The sequence below is a fragment of the Scomber scombrus genome, chromosome 16, assembly GCF_963691925.1.
Source record: "Scomber scombrus chromosome 16, fScoSco1.1, whole genome shotgun sequence".
Classification (NCBI taxonomy): Eukaryota; Metazoa; Chordata; class Actinopteri; order Scombriformes; family Scombridae; genus Scomber; species Scomber scombrus.
The window spans coordinates 5820189-5843225 of NC_084985.1; the positions used below are offsets into that span (position 1 = coordinate 5820189).

Here is a 23037-nt window from a genome sequence, read left to right on the forward strand (position 1 = left end):
AAAACGACCAACAATATTAGACATTCAGCACAATGCATGGAGACATTGTTATTTCATTCCGCCTATGAAAAATAGGAAATGAAAAAGATGAAGATATAAAAAGTATAAAAATCCTGATTTAATGATTCAACATAAATCAGTATGTATTTGCTGCAGGTGCTCTACGAATCCAAACCCACCATCTTACAGCTATTGACAGTGTCAGTGATCGTATCGTGTCTCGTTCAGTATCTCCTCTGCCACTGAAGTAAGGAAGGTCAAATGTTTACACATATTTTAGTCTAAATATATTAAACTGTTTAAAAGGGCATTCATCTCCCAATAAGTGATAGTTCATACTTGTGATTTTCTTTTTTTTTTTAAATGCAAAGAGGTCAAAAGCAGGTGACCTGAACAGATTAGCAGCGGTTCATTTAATTACACCTTAAAGAAAAATAAACACATTTTGTAGGAGAAGAAAGACGAGGGAAAAAAAGATGGAATTGAGAAGGTGGAAATAGTGGCATTACACAGCGTCAAATACATTTCAAAAGGAGCCTGAACAGCATTTATTACATTCAGCTCATACGGTCCCAACAACTGCTTTTGACTAATTAGATTCTGCGGGCTGATTCAGGTCACGTAAAACTGAATTACACCAAAGACGAGAGTGAAATATCACAAACTGCTGAAGAAAGTCGATCCATTCATATCCTCCCATCCACAATCTGCGATGCTCTTATACGATACAGAACACTTTCACACATTTGAGGGAATCAGATTTCTAACCACGGCAACATCGATCACCCACTGAAATAAACTAAATCACAATAATCTCCATCATAACGAGGCTCTACCATCTCAAGGATCCAATTGATTTGCCGCTGTTGCCATTGAGAGCTATTAGCAGTAGAGCTACCTCATGCTGCAACTCACATGATGTCAACCTGGAAAAGTCTGCAAGATATATCGATTCTATACCTCCGAGTGTCACTAAGAGCAGTGAGACAGACACAGACGATGTTTGGCGTCTGGTAAAGAAAAGCACAAAAATGTAAACTTGTGTGAGCTTTTAAAAAAAAAGAAGAAAAAAAAAGGTTTACATTGGTATAAAAAAGGGTGAAAAAATAAGTAGCAGCTATTGTAAATATATTCATCTGCAAAAAAATAACTAGAAAAACTAGTTCCCTTCTTATTCAGGAAATTTTGGATTTATTCACTGCTGAGCTAAAGTATTGAATAAAATAATGATGAGTGTGTAAAATGACTTACCCTACCTACACATCATTGAATTAATTATTGATTTTGTATGGCTCTTTTATAGGGCAGTGCTTTTTGCTCGTGCAGGGGCTTCTTGACTTAATTACATATGTATGAATACTAAAAGGCAACAGTAAGGCTCCAAAAAACTGACTCAGTGTCATGTAAATATCAGATGGACTCACATAAACGCTGATAGGAAGACGATGGGAGTCTTCGATTTGAATTTACACGCTGATGGTCAAATTTGGATGGATTTCCAATTCAGTCTAAAGCAATATTAATGATTATCTCACTGAGACGTCACAACAACACTCACAGGGCAGGAAATAGGAATAACACTTCTAGCTTATCTGGAATCAGTCACTCTTAATCAACCTCTTTCTCACTGTTGTAAATATAAAAATACATGATATGCATGTGTATAGTATGAAAATACCAATATGTTTCTTACTGCAAGGCTTATGCAAGATTTTATACTATCAAAACGCTGCATCGATCCTTTAACCACGTTTCCACAGTAGGTAGAAAACTAACACACAGCGCCCGAGATGTTTCCATCTGGGAAGACTCTCTGGTCTCATTTCCTGTTTACATGTTTGAATCACGGCGATGCTGCGCGAAATCCTTTCATCAAAGTTTGCCTCGGCAGGGTCGGAGCATCAGGGGTGAACTGTTCTGACACGGCAACAGTGTTTGTTTTATTTTGATTTATTTATTTCACCAGGTAGTTTTATTTTTTAGACTTAGAGCCTGTCTTTCAAGAACAAGCCCGACAAATTCAGGAATCCAAACACAGTTAAAAATATTGACAATTCAAGTAAAAGTTACTGATATATAAATGATAATAAGTTGCTGATGAGGTTAAAAAAAAGATGCCCGATTTAAAGACAGATTCATACGCTTTGTTTTCTGTCTTGCCAGGGATTTAACTTTAAGACATGTTTAGCTTAGCTTTGCACAAACACTGGAAGCCTGGGCAAACAGCTAACCTCCTAAAATGAAGAATATGTCTTCTAACTGCTCCAAAATGCTTTTGCCTAAATTTTGTATCTTTTTATCTCGCAAGCCAGCCATCCACACACCAGAGAATCACCTGAGTTTTGCTCTGAATCAGGAAAGCATGCAAACAATGGCCCTCACAGTCATTAAACACACAGCAGCTATTGCTAGTCAGGAAATTGCTCTCATGCTAAGCTAACTGCTCATTAAGCAACAATATCTCATTTTCTACTTCATGTGTTTAAATGACACAACGGGCAGCCAGCTTTTGACATTTTGATGGAAATAAGCTTTACACATCTCAGAGCTAATAGACACAGAGGTGACATTATACATATTTTTCTTTCAACCTCTACTAATGCTGTGTTCATGTCATATTGTACAGACTATAATTATCAGCAGCGGAAGAGGAAAGAACCCATTGTACTTCCCAGTCGCAGTGATATGGGGAATTTGTAACAGCTATAATCACAATTGGCGAAAAGAACTGCAGCAGCATAAACCAAATGGTTATTATTGGCAATTACATCTGGATAAAATCTCATGGTAACACGAACAGTTGATTCAGCCGATGAAAAACAACACTTAATCACCATTTATCTATTTTTTTACTTGTCGAGAAATCATCACAAATACATGATGAAAAAAACAAACAGCTAATGGAGGCGGTTTATCTGGTGTGATTACACGGTGATTACAAAGCTGCAAAGTAGGAATAAAAAGGGGTTTCCTGTTACTCTGCCAACGTTGCATGGAAGTTACATAAGAAGGCAAATCAACATTTTTGGCCTAAAATGCCTGATGTGATGCGTTAAATGGTGCGAAGTAAACAGATTTAGTCCCTCATTGCACCACAGTGAGTTACAGTCAGGAAGATTCAACAAATTCATGCTTTTGTAGAGTGCTACCTGCTCTTGAACTTGCTTAGAAAAGATAATATAATAACAATTATTTATTTTAGATGTCAGTAAAGCTACTTTAAAATTGGAAAACTTTTGAAAAGTGTAGATGATGTGTTTCATAAATTACAAAAGATCTGTTGAAGGGCATTTTTTTTGTGTTTTGCAGGGTGAAAGGGGCACAGGCCTCCTTTCAGATTGTGTCTGTTGGAATAATAATAATAATACTGTAAGTTCAGGCAATCACAGCTGACGTAGGCTTTATGAAAGGATTTCACTTTCTGTCATTCAACTTCGCTCTGATGTTTTTTCTGTTTCATTACACATCTGAGCCGCTATTCACAAAGCCTCTCGGAGCAGGAGTGCTGATCCGCGTGCGAGTTGAGGGAGATTTGATGAAATGTTCTTTCATTTCAGGATTCGCTCCTCTGTTAATCTACTATTCTCAGTAATTCCAAAGAATATGATGAAAAAAGAAATCCATAAAATGATGTCGGTGGCTGTTTGCTAATACCTCTCATAATCATAATAGAAGTCTGCTTTAACATAAAATAGCGGAGTAACTGTCAACCACGATTCATTACACTGAGATCAATTGATTTTAATTCACTCCAAGTGCAATTCTGTGATATTATTTAGTTTTATCTGTTGATTCATGACAGATAATTGATGGAAATAATTGAAAACCACCAATCTTTGTCACTGTAAGCTCGACCATTTGCACAATATTTCATAGTAAGAACACTTTATGAATAAGGACCTGCTCTCTTTTTAGAGGAACTGATCCTATTTTAGCAGCACTCCTACTCTGGGCTCCATTGTGAATTATTAGGTAATGCATTGCACCCCATTTGCTCGAAAATTACTTTATAGTAACACACCTTTCTCCCCATTGTGATACTCCCAGCACCTGAGAATGTTTTTTAATACAATAAAAAAAAAGAAAATGTATTCCTTAAAAAAAAAAAGTATAATTTTCATATAATCCAATAATGTGTTTACTTTGGGACAAACAAACGTATGTTATCCTAAAATAGATGAGTGCATTTACAAAAAAAAAACCTCACACCTCCTTTGAAAGAACGAACATGCTTGGTTACATTCCATCAGAACTTTTTGTAGCATCACATTTAGCACCAAAAAACTAAAAAAACACAAAAAAACAACCTACTATCGCTAATGATGTGCTTCTCCTTACTCTGATATTATAGCCTATAACTGCTGTCCAAGTGTATACCTAAAAGGTTGTGTAACTGCAGCATGCCGACCTGTAGATTGCTTGTGGGACAGCAGCTGTGATGCTGATAGATACTAACGATAGTAATAATATAAATTGCACTTTTCTTGTAGAGCTTGCCTCCTGAGTCCATCCTGATGTTGTTGATTTCTCACCTGTTGCTGACATCCGGCCTCGATCCTCCTGACACTTTAAAATCACTTTCCACTGCTCGCATTCATTTGAGAGTGACAGTTAAAGGAGAATACCAGTGGGGTTTTTTTTTTTTTTTAAAGGTTACCTGCCAATCATCCAGGGTGCATTTATTCCTCGTTGATGTCAGTCAAGCAGGCGGAAGAAGGAAGCTGTTGGCTGCCATTCGTTATTGTAAAATATGACACATGAAATACGACCACATGAAGTACCCACTTGGCACAGAAAAACTGTTATTGTATCCGACTTGAGGTTTTAATGTTACACTATAATTTATATCAATCACAGGAAGAGGTAGTTAACAAGTCACTCACATTTTTACTTAAAGCATGGCTTTGATATGACATCACAGTTTTTATATTTTAATTTAAAATCAATCAAATAACATGGATATTTTATAAAAAAGACACTAGTATTCTCCTTTAAATACCATTTTCTAACTTCCTTTCAGCTTCAAAACTAATACACACGCTTTAAAACGTCATTAAAGTTATTTTATGTGGGTTAAATATTATGCTAGCGATGATATCTGGATGTACCACATATCACGACCAGTTTTAAATCGTAAATCTCTCCATAGACGTTCATCTCTGCTGGTTTTAAAATTGTTTTATTTTTGGGAAACCGCAGGGTCAGGATGGCTCTTGAGGCTAAATTAGATCCTATCTGTTGTTTCAGCCCATGACTCAGTCAGGAGAAGTATTGTGATTGTCAATATTACTATATGTACAGAACCAGTCAAAAGTTTGGACACACCTTCCTAATCACTTTAACGAACGAGTGTCCAAACCTGTGACTGGTACTGTATACATATATGTAGAGATATACACATTATAGTATTTTATTATTATAAGATTCAACGTAAACCCTTTAAAATTAGAAAAATCATCCTTTCTTTTCTTTACTTGATCTAGTGCTGTATCTGCAAGTTATTTATCTCACTCTGTAGTTTATTTATAATGATGGTTTTGATTGTAAAACACCCGATGATGGCGACTGAAAAACCTTGGTTTTTTTGTCAGTTACATCCGGGCCGTTGCATAAGAAATGTATGTTAGAATAAAGTGAGTATGAATCCTGTTAATAATGTGTGAATCCTGAAAGCATGCAGGTATGAAGCCCTGAAAAACTAAAATGCAGAGTCAGTTTATCTTGATTTAGTCCAGATTACGTCATCTTTATTGTCATTGATCAATCAAAATGCGTGCAATAAACATCCAAACATGAAAGTGTGTATTCTTCAGGATTGTTTAGATTGTTATAAGTTAAATTGCACATTATGTTACACCGGTATGTTTTTGATACTGGAAATTCTGGTCTGCTCACAGGTTTGACTGCATGTTAATCTCTGTTGGTACTTGTTGTTACTTTCATTATGAAATCACGTGAATGCTTCATATCTGAGAGTTCAGATTTAATTTGCCAAAGCTAGGTAAACATTGACTTTTACAATGCTTCCCTGTACTGCCATGAACAAGCGACCACTCCTTCCTCGTTTGCTTGAAGAATAAATCAGTGATTATTTATATACTATACAAGACCTTTTGGCATCCTGCACAGACTTTTGTAAAGCTTCTCTTTTTCTGTGAATGAATAATTCCAATTAAATGAATTTTCAACAGAGAGTGAATAAGAGGGTTTAATTTTTTTTTGTGTGTCTTTGGTTTTTAATTCGTACAAAAACAAAAAATTTCATTTGAATTTCAGTTATGGATTAGCAACAATTTCAAAAAACATTGTGGGAAGGCTTCCTTTGAATAAATAGTCTCGCTCACAAACACATTCTGCTCTTAAAACTCAACTCTTTAACTTTGATTCTAGCCGAGTATACACAGACAATAACGTTAAAGTACAGATTTGAACTGCAGTTGGCTGCCTGTAGGCGCAAAGTGGGTGTTGCTGCAGCTATAAGGCCAAACTTACATAACAGCTTCTTTGTGCTTTTTCTTGATTGTATAAAAACTGTTTGGATTTATTTTCGAGGGGGAGTTACTGAATCAGAAAAGAGGGTTGGTGGCAGTGAAGAGAAGACCAAGCTTGCCAGTTACTGATCATAAAAAGAAAAAACAAGCACCAGTAAGAATGATAATAGTCTAAATGAGAAGTTTAAACTCATTACAACAAAACATTTTTAGGAATAGCAGAATAGACATGAACACTATCAACACAACATACTAATAATAAAACTATATATATTTTATTTGAGAATACATTACGTACCATAAATGTGAAAGATAAGCTCAAAACTAACTATTCTAATTAGGAAAAATCAATAAAACTAAAAAATAATTAGAAAATGCAAGGAATATAAAAAAGTACCTTAAAGTCAGTGTATTTTAGAGAAACATTATCTTCCATTGATTTCCCCCCAAAAGAATTACGAAAATCACAAAAAAGGACCAGACATTATTTTCTATATTATAATTGTGCATAATATTCAGTCTCAGCACAAAATAGATACGTAGAAATTAAATAATGAAATAAAATAAATTGTATAAACATAGACGAAGAAAAAACCCCACATACATACAGTGAAAACTGTTTGAACCAGATTATAATTTCATGTCTGCTTCAGCTTCACTTCCACTGTTTTATAAAGGCGTCTCATGTTAAACGTTGATCACTGTTATTCATGCTGCTCTCAGTGAACCAGCCTGCTGGATGAACTCCATTCTGCTAAACTCCTTCACCAGCGGTGGGAATGAAGTACTGTAATTAAGTGCAATGTAGAGCTACTTGTACATTATGGGTTACTTCCATTAGATGCTACTTTGTAATTCCACTCCTCTACATTTAGGTAGCTATTTGTAAGGTTTAGTTACTTTTCAGATGAAGATTTAACACAATAGATTATATAACAAGCTTTTAAAATACAACACAGGTCAGGATCACATGTCAAGTACTCATTTTCCCCCTATAAAATTCTCACATGGTTTCATTTCAATAAATGTTCAAATTATCCAATATTTCAACAAAAATCAAAGATTAGATAAAAAGTCCAATAACTGAAATCAGAAGTTAGTTTGTTCTTCTTTCCTCTCCCATTAATCATCTCACCACCCCTCACATTTATCTGCTGACCCTTTGGAGGGGCCCCACCCCTAGGTTGGGAACCACTGGACTAAACTAGCTAACTGTATATAAAGTAGTGTAAACTAGCTCCACCTCCAGCAGCTACAACAGTAACATGCTGCTCTAACACTGATGCTTCACTATTAATAATCTAATGATGTCATATATAATAATATATCAGTCAGAGGACCAAACCACTACTTTTACTGTAATACTGCATACTACATCACTCATAATACTGCAGTACTTTTACTGTAATACTGCATACTACATCACTCATAATACTGCAGTACTTTTACTGTAATACTGCATACTACATCACTCATAATACTGCAGTACTTTTACTGTAATACTGCATACTACAGCACTCTTAATACTGCAGTACTTTTACTGTAATACTGCATACTACATCGCTCATAATACTGCAGTACTTTTACTGTAATACTGCATACTACATCGCTCATAATACTGCAGTACTTTTACTGTAATACTGCATACTACATCACTCATAATACTGCAGTACTTTTACTGTAATACTGCATTCTACATCGCTCATAATACTGCAGTACTTTTACTGTAATACTGCATACTACATCGCTCATAATACTGCAGTACTTTTACTGTAATACTGCATACTACATCACTCATAATACTGCAGTACTTTTACTGTAATACTGCATTCTACATCACTCATAATACTGCAGTACTTTTACTGTAATACTGCATTCTACATCACTCATAATACTGCAGTACTTTTACTGTAATACTGCATTCTACATCGCTCATAATACTGCAGTACTTTTACTGTAATACTGCATTCTACATCACTCATAATACTGCAGTACTTTTACTGTAATACTGCATTCTACATCACTCATAATAACTGCAGTACTTTTACTGTAATACTGCATTCTACATCACTCATAATACTGCAGTACTTTTACTGTAATACTGCATTCTACATCACTCATAATACTGCAGGACTTTTACTGTAATACTGCATACTACATCGCTCATAATACTGCAGTACTTTTACTGTAATACTGCATACTACATCACTCATAATACTGCAGTACTTAGACTGTAATACTGCATACTACATCACTCATAATACTGCAGTATTTTTACTGTAATACTGCATACTACATCGCTCATAATACTGCAGTACTTTTACAGTAATACTGCATACTACATCACTCATAATACTGCAGTACTTAGACTGTAATACTGCATACTACATCACTCATAATACTGCAGTACTTTTACTGTAATACTGCATACTACATCACTCATAATACTGCAGTACTTTTACTGTAATACTGCATACTACATCACTCATAATACTGCAGTACTTTTACTGTAATACTGCATTCTACATCGCTCATAATACTGCAGTACCTTTACTGTAATACTGCATACTACATCACTCATAATACTGCAGTACTTTTACTGTAATACTGCATACTACATCGCTCATAATACTGCAGTACTTTTACTGTAATACTGCATACTACATCACTCATAATAACTGCAGTACTTTTACTGTAATACTGCAATCTACATCACTCATAATACTGCAGTACTTTTACTGTAATACTGCATTCTACATCACTCATAATACTGCAGGACTTTTACTGTAATACTGCATACTACATCGCTCATAATACTGCAGTACTTTTACTGTAATACTGCATACTACAGCACTCATAATACTGCAGTACTTTTACTGTAATACTGCATACTACATCGCTCATAATACTGCAGTACTTTTACTGTAATACTGCATACTACATCACTCATAATACTGCAGTACTTAGACTGTAATACTGCATACTACATCACTCATAATACTGCAGTACTTTTACTGTAATACTGCATACTACATCGCTCATAATACTGCAGTACTTTTACAGTAATACTGCATACTACATCACTCATAATACTGCAGTACTTAGACTGTAATACTGCATACTACATCACTCATAATACTGCAGTACTTTTACTGTAATACTGCATACTACAGCACTCATAATACTGCAGTACTTTTACTGTAATACTGCATACTACATCGCTCATAATACTGCAGTACTTTTACTGTAATACTGAATATTACATCACTCATAATACTTATGTACTTTTACTGTAATACTTTAACTACATTGAGCTCATAATACTTATGTACTTTTGCTGCAAGCTCATGATACTTATGTAATTTTACTTAAGTAGGACTTTTCATGCAGTACTTTTACTCGTAATAAAGTATTTGCACTGAGTAAAGGATCTGAATACTTCTTCCACCTGTGTCCTCCACTCAGTTAGGACACTTTAATCCCAGTGCAGCCTCTGTTACACTTGGCTCGGGTCCTCAAATGAGCCACTTTAATCCCGGTGCAACCACTGTGACACTTGGCTCGGGCCCTCAGACGGGCCTGTCCCGAGCTGAAGGCGCCCTGGCTGTAAGCCAATCAGGGCGGAGCAGGAAGTGACGCAGGTTCTAGCGCAAGGAAGCACCGGGACTGGCGCGCCAAATTTCAAAGGACTTCCTCCTGGGAGCAAAGAAGACGAAAAAAAAAAAAGCCGCACCGAAGTCTGGCACACAACGGCGATAGAAAAGAGCAGATATAACAATGAAAACCTGTGCGGCGGAGGAGTTTAAGCTGCTGTGAGGACGTCGGAGGTGTATTTTTGGAGAGTGAATCACTTAAAGTCGGTGTGGAGCTCCTGTTAAAGTTGTAAGTGGCAGCTTTGACTTTCATTCTGTCCTACAAGGAACTTGTACGTCAGCTAGCTTAATCCTGTTTCTGATTGACAAGCTACAAAAAACCCAAAGGACTGCGACATCTACTTACTCTCACTGCTTTTATTTTAAAGCTAAACAATGGATGCTTAAGCGAATATCTACATTATAGATGATTATGTGTAGTTATTGTGTCTTTAAACTAGTTTTTTTTGACCTGACAAGCCGCAGCTCATCCGTGCTGGTTATTGTTTCTTGCTTTGTGTGTGGTGATCCCAGGATTTGTCAGTGTGTGAGTCTGCATGCAGCTGGCTGACCCGGCATGTGGTGCAACACTGTAGATTATAGTTTAACTTCACAAAATGTATGTTCAGGTTTTTCTAGTCTGGTGAAGTTTAGTGAAGTCATTTATTTGTGTAGTTAGCTCATTTAATGCGAAGTAATCTCAATGCGCACATAGGAACACATAGGAATGAGTCATTTATACACATTTAAGTACATATGTGTAAAAGAAAATACATATATTCATAATAATAATCTATCCACACAACTAGGCCTCTACATAGATATACACTCATTGACCACTTTATTAGGTACACCTGTACAGTCTTATGCAATAGTACAATATAACAGCTCTGCTATAAATTATACATTTATAAAGATTTTACATTTCCAGTTTTTGGTGATATTGTCTACTTTAAGGTTATTATTGAGGGGGTTTAGTCGGGTGCATTATATTGAATGGTGTACCTAATATTTTGTCCTCATGTATGTTATTAGAATGGACAAAATATTAGGAACACCATTCACACCTGTGCAAACTAATGCAATAATACAATACAGCTCGGCCGTACATTATACATTTTTAAAGCTTGTACATTTCCAGTTTTTGTTGACGTCAGAAAGGTGATAATTCTACTTTATGTCTATTATTGAGGTGGTAATGTTGATGTACTGGAGTGCATTATATTGAGTGGTGTTCCTCATATTTTGACAACTCCATTAACATACACGAGGAGGGCGAAATATTGGGAGCACCTTTCAATGTAATGCACTCCAGTACACAACCACTACCACCTCAATAATAAACATAAAGTAGAATTATCACCTTTCTGACAATGTTAACAAAAAGCTGAAAATGTACAAGCCTCATATGGCCGAGCTGTTGTGTTGGATTGCATTATTGAAGTGGCCGCTGAGTGTGTGTGTCTGTGCAACACACCCACACACATCCACCCAAAGAGGAAGAGAGAGAGATACTGATAAATAGATATAAGCACTAGTCAGCAATAGGGGAGAACAGGTAGGTTTTTAGTTTGCTTTTAAAAGGCGATGCAGTTGTGTTACATCTTATATAATCAGGCAGTTTGTTCCACACAGTCGGTTCATAATGACCGAACTCACCTCCATCAGATTCACTTCTGATTACGAGCACAATTAGCAGACATGTGGCTGATGGTCTGAGGGTCGTCTGGAGGGTTTGTAAGCAGCGAGGAGGTCAGACATGCATTTAGGAGCTGGACCATTAGGTGATTTCTAAACCGTGAGCAGTGTTTTTAAAGTCACTTCTGTATTTTAACAGAAGCCAGTGAGGTGATTGAAATATAAGAGTGATATGTTCAGTGCTTCTTGTTCCAGTGAGTACTCTGGTTGCAGCATTTCGGATGAGCTGCGGCGGTCCCACAGATGGGACGTAATTTAGCATCTGTATGCTTCTGAGACAGCGCAACGTGGAGCATGTAATGAAATGACTAAATGTGTTTTTCCTGCTTTTAATGTCCTTTTGAGGTGTCAAATAAATTATATTTATCAGGTCTGAGCTTTTTTTTTCACACGCTAAGAGAAGCAATTAAGCAAAAGCCACTTTTGATTTATGGATTGTTCTTTTGTTTTCTTTCAGATCAGACGGTCGTCAGCAGTTACACCCTGTCAGACGTCCCACCTGTGAGACAGCTGATGTCAATTGATGTCAGAAGCCTGGGATTTTAATCTCCCTCGCGCACACGCATACACACGCAGGCTCGGTTGACAGCTGTTCGAAACCTTAAAATATTAAACCTCAGAACTCGAGCTTGAAAGTCACGGCTGTCAAGTTTTTTGGCAGGTTTACTTTTCACCGTTTGAATGTTTACTGTGCCTTCGAATTAGGCACCAGGGTAACACGCAGGCTGTCACAGCCACGTTACTGAAGCTCTTTTATTCTCACATCCAACAACTTTTAGCCTCCACTCCATGGGGGATTTAGTCTGTTTGAGCTGGGGCTCATAACACAGTGCAGAACCTCATTTCCACACTTTACCTACTTATACAGTACTCCATAACCTCATTATTTATTCATGTATTCACAGCAGGACATAACAGCTTTCCATGCTAATGCAAACACCTGTTGCTCAAAGCCTCTGCACCTGTCTGTAACCTTCACATTCAGTGCTTGAAGTCCTGTGTTTTGAATATTTTATCTTTTTATAATATAGCTTTATTTTAGGCGTCAGCACTATTTGGTTAAACACAAATGCCTTCAGTTTAACTCCACTTGCATACGGTTGTTTCCCATGGATCACAGCCTGCTGTAACTCGGGGCCTGTCACAGATCAGGTGTGGGCTCTGGGTGGGGCTTAGCGGTGGCAGACAATCAAACCCTTCAGTCATGCTGTCCGGGGTGCAGCCGTGCTTCCAGTTGCTTCGGATCGGTTCGTCGGCGGGAGACTCTGCGCGGGACCTGTACACGTTCAGGCCGGCGCTGATCCACTCGGTTTTCCGTCTGGGCCGCGCGGCCGAGCTGTGCGACGTCACGTTGGAGTCGACGTCGGTGTCGCGGATCCACGCTGAGCTGTACGCCGAGAGGGAGGCGAGCGAGGACAACGCTGCTTCACAGGAAGAGGGATGGATGGTCCACATCAAGGACAGGAGCAGTCATGGTGAGGAAGTGGATGAGTCACACACACACACACACACACACACACACACACACACACACACACACACACACACACACACACACACACACACACACACACACACACACACACACACACACACTCTATCACAGTCATGATGAGAGTGATAACCTCAAGTTCAGACACACCTCTCTACAGTCATTGTGGAAGAGAGGGGCAAAGTTTCACCTCCACTTACAAGAAAGGGGAAACATATTCAGTCTCTAACAGGTTGCACCCACACCTACATTACCATGGAGAGAAGTTAGAGCTGAAACTATTATTAATTCATTACTTTATTAATCCTTCAGTTGTTTGGTCTACAAAATCTCAGAGTGACTAGTTTCCCAAATGACAATGACTTACACCCCCAAATATCTTGTTTTGCCCCATTCGACATTCCACAACCTGAAAATATTTAGTCATAGGAGGTTAAAGAAACCAGAAAATATTCACATCTGTGAAGCTCGAATTAGAAAATTTGGACCTTTTCTCTTAAAAAAATGACTCAAAGCAACACATTGATTATTAAAATAGTTGGTGATTAATTTTAATCGTTGCAGCTCCAGGCAGAAGTACAGAGACTTGTTTAAAAATACACACACATCAAAACACACTTAAACTTGTGTAAGAGGAAGAAAAATGCAGTTTTAAAGCCAAACTGACCACATTGTACTTTGGGTTTAAACACATTCTGCTGATTTACTGAGAGAAATACAAAAACTCCTGCACACCTGCACTCTGACAGCAGCTGAGCCTCAAACTGACTCACAAACACACACACACACACACTCAACATTTATCTCTGAACTTCAACTTTAAAAGTCATCCCGATTATCTCTCTCCCTCCATGGATTTTCATTTAATCCAAACAATTTAGAATTCATCAAGTCATTAACCAGAGTCTGAACTTTTCCCATCTTCTGACCCAGGTTTTTACGTTTATCGGCAGTCTGAAGCATGAAAAAGGCTCCAAATTGATTGTGTAGAGATTTGAATGTATTTAAACCTGAAGATGGGTAAAACACAGCATGAAGTGTCTTTAATGAGGTGATGTTCCACCATAAGTTTCCAGAACAGCACCACAGCTTCTTGCCTTTTATTCTCCAAGTCTCTGAACTCTTAAAAAATAAATAGTTGGTGTTTTGATGATGACAGGAGAGAGCATTGACTAAAACATCGATCCAAATTCTCCCTTAGGTATAGATCTCTAACAATTAGTCAATTAATCGATTGACAGAAAATTTGTTGTCCAGTTTTTGAATAATGAATTGAATAATCATTATAGTCATTTTAATGAAAAATGCCAATTATTTGCTGGTTGTAGCTTCTTTAAATGTGAGACTTTGAAGCTTTTCTTTGTCATAGTAGATAATAAACTATATATCTGTGGATTTAAAACTGTTGATCAGGCATTTTTCACTATTTTGACATTTTATAGACAAACAGGTTGAGAAAAAAATGGGCAGATTTATCGATAATCAAACCATTTGTTACTTACAACCCTGCACAAGTGTTCAACTGGGTTAAGATCTTCCAGTGAAGTCTGTGCTATAGTCTGTATTATTTTCATTATCATCAAACCAATCAGTGACTCCTTATTACTGTATATGGAAGAATCTGCATTGAATATGTTCCTCCATCCTCATTTATTCAGATTTTTCCTTTATGTTGTATCTGTCTGTATGTGACCAAAAGTACCAAAAGTACATTTGTTATTTAAAAAACAACAACTTTTATCTGCATATGAAATGAAATTGTGAAGCTTTAATCACTGGAGAAACTCAACCTTGTGGATCAAAAAATCTTTATGTTTATAGCAGCTTTTATGGAAAATAGTATGACACTCTTCACAGCAACAAATATTGAAAATTGATGCTGAAAATAAATAAAAATGAGTAAAAAAGCACCTCTGAACGAGAGTTTTAAGATAGTTTTAAACGCTTATTTTCCAGCAAATTCCAAACATGCCACTAGATGCATTTAGCTATAGCTGTTATAACACAATGTATGTGTGTTTTAAATGTATAGGCATTCATAACAAAGTTCAGAGGGTCAAAATAAGTAAAGAAACAAACAAAAGAGTGATAGAAAAGTTAAAATGAACAAAATCCTAACGGAAATTCCAGGTTGAGAAGTGATACTCGTGGATTTCGGGGTCAGTCTGCGGGTGTGAAAACAGAAAGGGAGTCAGTCTTGCGTCATATTCACAGGGAAGTCCGGGGTGTGCCATCTCCTTCTCGGTTACTAAATAGTGCTGAGTGAAACCTGAAGTGCACAGGAAGCGGCACGAAGTGAGAAAGAGAGAGAGACAGAGAGAGAGAGAGAGAGAGAGAGAGACAGAGAGAGAGAGAGAGAGAGACAGAGAGAGAGAGAGAGAGAGAGAGAGACAGAGAGAGAGAGAGAGAGAGACAGAGAGAGAGAGAGAGAGAGAGAGAGAGAGAGAGACAGAGAGAGAGAAAGAGAGAGAGAAAGAGAGAGAGAGAGAGAGGAGGAGATTGAGAGCCAGAGTTGGGTCGTCACTTAAAGGCCGCGGACGTGTCTGACAGGCTCAGAATCTCAATGCCTAATTTTTCAAGTAATTTCACAGTCTGTTTCACACATTTTTCATTTTTTGCTATTATAATTACACTTTAGTATTCAGCGTGCATTTCTCATTTCGTGCGGCGCTGTCACGGCCATTTGATTGCCTCGTAGCGTTCCGGCTCCTCAATTCTGGGTCCATTTCACAGACTGCTTTACATTTCCCCTTCAATTCGGAAGGCTGTAAACACATTGATCGTCGAAAAATGACTTTATTTTTTGAGGCTCCGCTCGCTTGATTTATTCTTTGTTTTTCCAGACGGTCGTATATTAAAAAGTTGGATTCCTGCTCGAGGTATTCTTTAAACCTCACACGTTGAGACTCGGAACAGTTTTCAGCGCCATCTCACTCAAGCTGTGCCAAGCAGCTCGCACTTTGTAGTCAAACATTTAGCAGCTGGTGTAGCTTTGAAAAGAAAAAAAAATCCTCACCTCCTCTGCTCTCCTGTTGCTAGGCACCTGGGTCAACGAGGTTCGGCTGCAGCGAGGCGTCCAGTGGGAGCTCTCGGACGGCGACACGCTGACATTTGGTGGCCAGTCGGTTGCTGGGAGCCCTGAGTTCTACTTCCTCTTCCAGAAGGTCAAAGTTCGCCCGCTGGACTTCGATGCCATCACAATCCCAAAGGTAATTTATTGTTCTTTAAGAGTTAACAGAGATGATTAAGATGAAAGATTTTAAGCTTTTCTTTGTTATACATAAACTGAATATTTTTAGGTTTTAGAGACTTACTTTACCTTTGACTGAGAAATTATAAAAGGCATTTTTTACCATTTACTGACATTTTATAGACAATTGGTCCAGAAAATAACCAGCAGATCAATCAATAATGAAAATAATCATTAGTTACAGCCTTCATTTTGTACTTAATTTATAATATAATAATTATTTATATTGCAAGGGGAATAATAAATAAGGGAAAACAGAAAAACATACATATATATTTTATACATAAACCAACCTGCTACACACATAATAACACACATTCAGACAGATAAAATACACAATAAAAATACATTTAAAAAATTTTAATGCAGGTCTTTGCAGAACAAAGTCTTTTTCCCTTTTAGTCTTACACAATTTAAAACTTGCTCATTCATTGAAGTTTTATAATTTTCCACCTGACGGGTATTAACACACATTTGGACTCTATAACATGTCTAAGTTTCTATTATTATAAAATAAATGTTTCTATATAAACATCTTGTTTTTCTAGGCGGGAACGTTCTCCTCCGACTTACAGAACCGGATCAGAACCAATCTGGAACGCAAAGTGGCACCGAACCTTGACCTGTCCAAGCTCTCCATCAACCGCTCCACTGTGATCCTCAGCTCTATCGGCAGCCTCAGCAAGATGAAGGGCAGCGCCTGGACCTTCCAGAGGAGCCACAGCCTCGAGGGAACAACCTCGGACCCCGGCTTGTCCTCCTCGCCTCCTCTCAGCGCAGGCTACTCCTCGCTGCTCCCGCCTTCCACTCCTCCATCGTTCTCCTCTACACCTTCAGCGCCTTCGACAAAGTCCCTCCCCCCGACCTCCCGGAGCAGGAGGAAGTCGGCTCACACGGTGCTGCTGGAGGACGACAGCTCAGACGAGCCCAGAAGTAGAGGAGGTAAGGATGAGAGAAGTTATGTTTTCTTCTGAAGGACACGAGGAGGAAAGAATTTTAATTAAACTAAATGAAATTAAAACAGCAGGCAAAGAGCAAATAGATTAAATGAGAGCAGCATCACAGTCAAAGTTGCAGTTAGCTATTCAGCCGTCCAGATTAAAGCTGTGATGATTAGTCGATCACTCTAGTATGGTGAGTGTGTCGACTGATGTTTAATCAGCATTTATATAGATTTCCAGCTTCTCAGTTTTAAAGATATGTTGCTTTTCTGCCATAAATAACAGCAAAGTGAACATAATTTTGGTCTTGAACGGTTAATTCAGAGGAGAAAAAGATATTTAAAGATGTCACCCTGGGTCATGGGAAATTATAACAGGAAACTCAATATTTTCTGACATTTTCCATCACCACATTTATCTGGAATAACACTGAATCGGTTAACTTTATTAAAAAGGAAAGTAATTGGCAGATTCATTGATAATAAAAATGATCATTAGTTGCAGCTCTAGAGCAGAAAAGGCCTTTTTAAAATGTGAAAATGAATTTCAGTGTAAAAGTGTCTTGCTGTATCAAAGGTCTTATAACAATATGCTCATGTCCTTGTTGTCCAGCTGTGTCGGCAGTTGTGGAGGACGGACAGAGAGCGAGGGGAAAGAAGAGGCGGCGGCTCTACAAGTCCGAATCGGAGAGTTTCAGCTCACCTCCTCCTCTTCCGCTTCAGCCCAAGAGCCACAACGACGTCAGGCGGCCGCTGGAAGCCAAACCCTTCCCCGTCGGTATCAGGACCATCGGCAGTTTCCACGGCGCCATGACCAACAGCAGACTCAACCACAATCACGTCCTCCAGGCGTCTTTCACCAACGCTGCCATTCACAAACAGGAGCTGGAGACGATGCGGCGCGTTCAGACGGTGATGCACGGCAACATCGTAGCTTTCCGCCAACAGAAATCTGCGCACAGTTCTCCGTCGGCGCAGAGGGGCAGGCGGAGGCCACACAGCTCTCCGGTTTTCTCTCCCCTGGTGGTGGGAGGGGAGAACTACAGCCTAGCCTCGCCCTCAGTGAGGATCCGCACTGAAGGCCGGGTGCAGTTTAACAGATTTCACCATCAAACCAGGTAAGAAGTTTAAAGTAGGTGTTTCTTAGTCTTTGACCACCAACTGTAGATTATTTAGTGCATGCATGTGAGTCCTCATACGTGGGGAACCATGCATTAAAAAAAAACTGATCCAGTGCAACAAGAGGTCAGAAACTCCACAGAGAGCCTTTAAAGCTGGATTTTGGGACTTTTGCCTTCTGGCAGTGAGATTAATTACAAAACCCCCCCAGTGGACACATGCTTACATCACAGGCTCCACTGTAAACCTGCTCTGTCGCTATTGTTGTGGCTTCAAAACGGTGGATAAATAGTTTTGAGCATCACGTAAACAAAGCAAAGTCCAGAACAGACACACAAATAAATGATTTAATCCCTGAGAGGCTGGCGGAAGTCTCTACTGTGCATGCTCTGCCCTTACAGTAAGCACGCAGCCAACACAGGAATGTCAAACCCGACACCAGATTAAAATCTCCAGTGTGCAGCATCGTTACCTGTTGGAGAGAGGCGTAATCAGCATTGTGTGAACTCATTTTGCAAAGGCTTGAATGTCACAGATGTTCAATTATACGCAGGGCTTTTATGTTCTCAGGCACCATGTCTGATTTTTAGGAGTGTAGAGCAGTTTTAAAATTCATATATAGCTGATTCAATAGGTAGCACAAATTTCCCCCTGGACAAATTTTTCAGGCTCACAAATCTTCTCCCGCTTTAATCCCTGCATGTGTAAAAACTTCTGAACTGCAGGTTTAAGCTTTTCCAAAGTTTTTGTTTTTCTTCAAAGCCAGAAGTTTCTTACAGATACAGTAGAGATGCAAATGATATGATAATTATTATCTCACACCTTATTTTCTTATTTTCCACCTTACCTAAAAAAAAATGTTTTTGACACGCTTTGTTAAGGTGATGCAAACACAGGTCTTATACAATATCACATTAATAACACTAATTGCTCCTTCCTCTCCTCTCTCAGTAAACGACGAGGCCGCCCAAGGAAACACCCTCTCCCTCCCCGGCCTTCCCTACCATCTCCCTCCTCCTCATCCTCCTCCTCCACCTCCTCGGCCTCGTCCTCCTCCGGCTCCTCCTCCTCCTCATCCTCCGACGACGAGGACGACGATGACGACGAGGAGACGGCGTCCGGCGCGGTGGAGCCGTGCGCTGCCCCGCGGTGTCGGCTGCCCCAGCAGGACACGGTGCAGTGGATCCAGTGCGACGTGTGCGACGCCTGGTACCACATAGACTGCCTGCACGTCGACCGCAAGAAGCTCCTGATGGACCCCAACGCCGACTTCCACTGCGGCTGTCGCTGACGGGGAGCGCAGAGAGCTCTGGACGATGAAACCAAATGAAAAGCTCCGGTTTTAAACTTTCAAGCTGTTCCAAGTTACCACATTTTTTTTTTCCCTTTTTCAAATGTTTATTTCCGTACTGCTGCACCTGTGACTCTTCCTCCAAGATAAGCTACATCATCTTACATCATCATCTTCACCTGATGGCACTGAGCAGCTCTAAAGCAACCGGTGACGACAGCAGAAGAGTTTGCTTTGGTTTACACATCCTACCCTTCCCAAGATTGAGGATTTTTGCGACCGAACTGCCGCTAAGTCGCTTCACTAACCCATTCATCTGCACGGTTTCAGGGCTCAGCCTTTTGGACGAGGAGGTAATTAAATGTCTCCGAAATTATTTCATTACGGCTTTGACGCCTAGAGCGGGGCGATCGAGGCGGGATAACGCCATGAAATGCTTCCGAGTACACTCCCCTCCTTGGCCGTCGCTGACCAGGGGGCCGTGCAGCGTTCAAGAAGATTAATGAAATGTTTCTGTCTAAGCTGCAGTGTCAGGAGTCTCAGTGCAGCCGCCTTCACTGTTTTACCAGCCAGGTTAATTGTTCAGAGCAAGAGAAAAAGACCTTTACTAAACATGTAGTCGGCAGGCCCAAAAAAAGGAAAAAAAAGAAGCTCAAACGCCCTCTTCCCTGGCATGTTTTCCGCCTCCAGAGATACTAAAAAAACTCAATGAAATATTTCCTTGGGTGTCAGCAGCTGTCTGTGAGTGGGCGTGCGATGTTTCAAGACAATTAAACACAAGGAAATGTGTCAGCAGACTTCCACTGTGGCTGCTGAAGTGAGCTGCTCTCGGGACAATAATCAAATGCTTCAAGGCGCTCCTGCAGAAGCGGATTCTGGATGCTGTGTGTGTGTGTGTGTGTGTGTGCGTGTGGGGAGGGAGGCGAGGGTGTGTTTCTGTTTGGTGTCAGAAAGTAGAGTGCAGGCGGCTGCTGGTGCAAGAGGCCTCATCTCCAGTGAAATGTCAGGACAGGATGAAGAGCAGAACATATCTAACCCACAGATCTCCTCTTTAGATCAGTCAGTCACCTTCTTTTTAAGCATATCTTCACACTACTGAACTCTTGGACCACTTTTTTTTCTTTTTTTTTTTTTTCTTGGGTGGCTGAGCCGAACAGTATACACGGTCTTAGCTCAGGTGCCGATAGAGTCGAATAAAATCAAACCGTAGATCTTAAAATTCCTCTCTGAAGCACCTTTTTCCATTTATTTAAGTTTAAATTTCGGCTCAACCAGGATATATATATATTTTTAAAAAGTCTCTTTGTGTGTCTAAACTCACCGTCGTTCAAACTGAGAGCTATTCAGATAATGGTAGTGTTAAAAAAAAAAAAAAAAAAAAAAAATCTAGTTTGTCCTGGTGTGTCAGTTTGTAAGAATGTGTAAATACGACTGTGGCAGACCTGCAGTGTTTTGAAGAATGAGAAAATGTAGATAACTTGATTCTCAAAGTACAAAATAAGCAAAAAAAATCTGAAAAAATAAAAAAATACAGTGTATAAACTTGTTAACGACTTATATTGAGGATTGCGACGATGCAGAATTAATACTAATGATTGCATTCTTCACAGCTGAATCAGACGTGTTTCCATCTTTTGGCTTCACTGAGGCTTGAAGACTGATTATACAGCGACTCTCCCGCCACTTCACTGCCTTCTCTAAGCAGCACGGTCGGACGTGTTAACTAGATAATTGAGTATGAAGCTTTAAAGACAATATAAGGAAAAAAAATCTAGAAGAGAAAAGGTGGTGAGGTGGCTTAGGGAGGCTGCTGTTCAAATTCAATACATTAATTCAACAAAAAAAATCCCCAAAAAGTAGTTCCTTCATGTCCGCTGGAGAGAATAAATGTAGTTACTTTGCCTTTTAGATTCACATTGAACTTAATTTTTCTTTCTGTTTGATAAAAGCTAATGAGCGTGGAAGTTTCTGACAACATATCACCATGAAAATAACAACTCTATTATTGAATGTTATGAGGTTACATCACCCTTACATGCAGTAATCAATTATACAGGGTTTAACGTAATAGCTATAACAAACTATAACACATCTTTTTAATGAGTCGTTTGGTTCAAGTCAAACGTGTTAAAAAGTGTAAAAAAAAGGAAAAGAGAAAAAAAAAGGGTTAAAGTCAGTTTTGGTTTTGTATGTCTTAAAAAAAAAAGAAAAGGTTTTGTTTGCAGTTTCATCCTCCAGTAAAGATGTCATATTTTTGGTCTCTTAGATTTCGGAGCTCTACAGATATTTAAATGCTTGTTTGTGTCTTCCTGAGCTTTTACTCAAAGGAGAAAAAAAAAAAGAAAAGGTGCCATTTCCTCCTCCACCACATCACTCACTGTCGTTCAGGGTGTCATGCTGTTGTGTCGACGCACCTCGTCGTGCACCTGCTTTTTCTTCTTTCATGTGGCGTGCTGAACAGTTGTAAAGGTCTGTTTAAAAAAAGAGCAACCCCACCCCCCCCACCTAAAAAAAAAAAAAAACCAACAGTTACAGATGTGTTGAAAACATGCAGCAGCTGAGAAACTGATACTTTTTAATTGGCGAGAAGCTAAAATTAGCTTTGTGACAGAAACTGTACAAACTAGAATATGTTCATTCATTGTGTCACACTGTTGTTTTTACCCTTAAAGCTGATACTCTGTTAACAGCTTGAGGCAATGCAGATGGATCGTTTAAGACCAGCAGATAAAAACCTTCACTTAATTAATTGATTAGTTCATAAACAGAAAAAACTAACTAACCCAAATATTTAGATAATCCATTAATAGGTCACATTTTTGTTCGTCACAGCTCATTAAAACAGAGAATTTGCTGCTTTTTTTTCTCGTCTATTTTTATGTCTTAAATTTCATATCTTTTAGTTTTGTGCAGTCGGTTAAACAAAACAACAGATTTGAAGATTTTGAGTTTATAATTGTAACCTGCTCACAATTTTCTGACATAATCCATCAATCAAAGCAAAAAAAATAATGAATAATGATTATAATTATTATCTGCAGCCTTAGTTGACACTTGTTTTGTTGCAAAAACGATTACAGCAACGCTTCCAAGTAGCTGATATTTCATCCAAAAAACAGAAAAG

The 23037-nt window shown here is 38.8% G+C and overlaps 1 protein-coding gene across 1 annotated transcript; it reads left to right on the forward strand.

Moving 5' to 3' along the window:
- Positions 1-13025: 13025 nt before the first annotated feature.
- tcf19l (transcription factor 19 (SC1), like) lies at positions 13026-19913 on the forward strand. The gene is made up of 5 exons (XM_062436470.1): positions 13026-13296; positions 16353-16522; positions 17112-17505; positions 18117-18621; positions 19574-19913. The coding sequence occupies exons 1-5, from the start codon at positions 13026-13028 to the stop codon at positions 19911-19913; spliced, it is 1680 nt and encodes a 559-aa protein (XP_062292454.1).
- The last annotated feature ends 3124 nt before the right edge of the window (positions 19914-23037 follow it).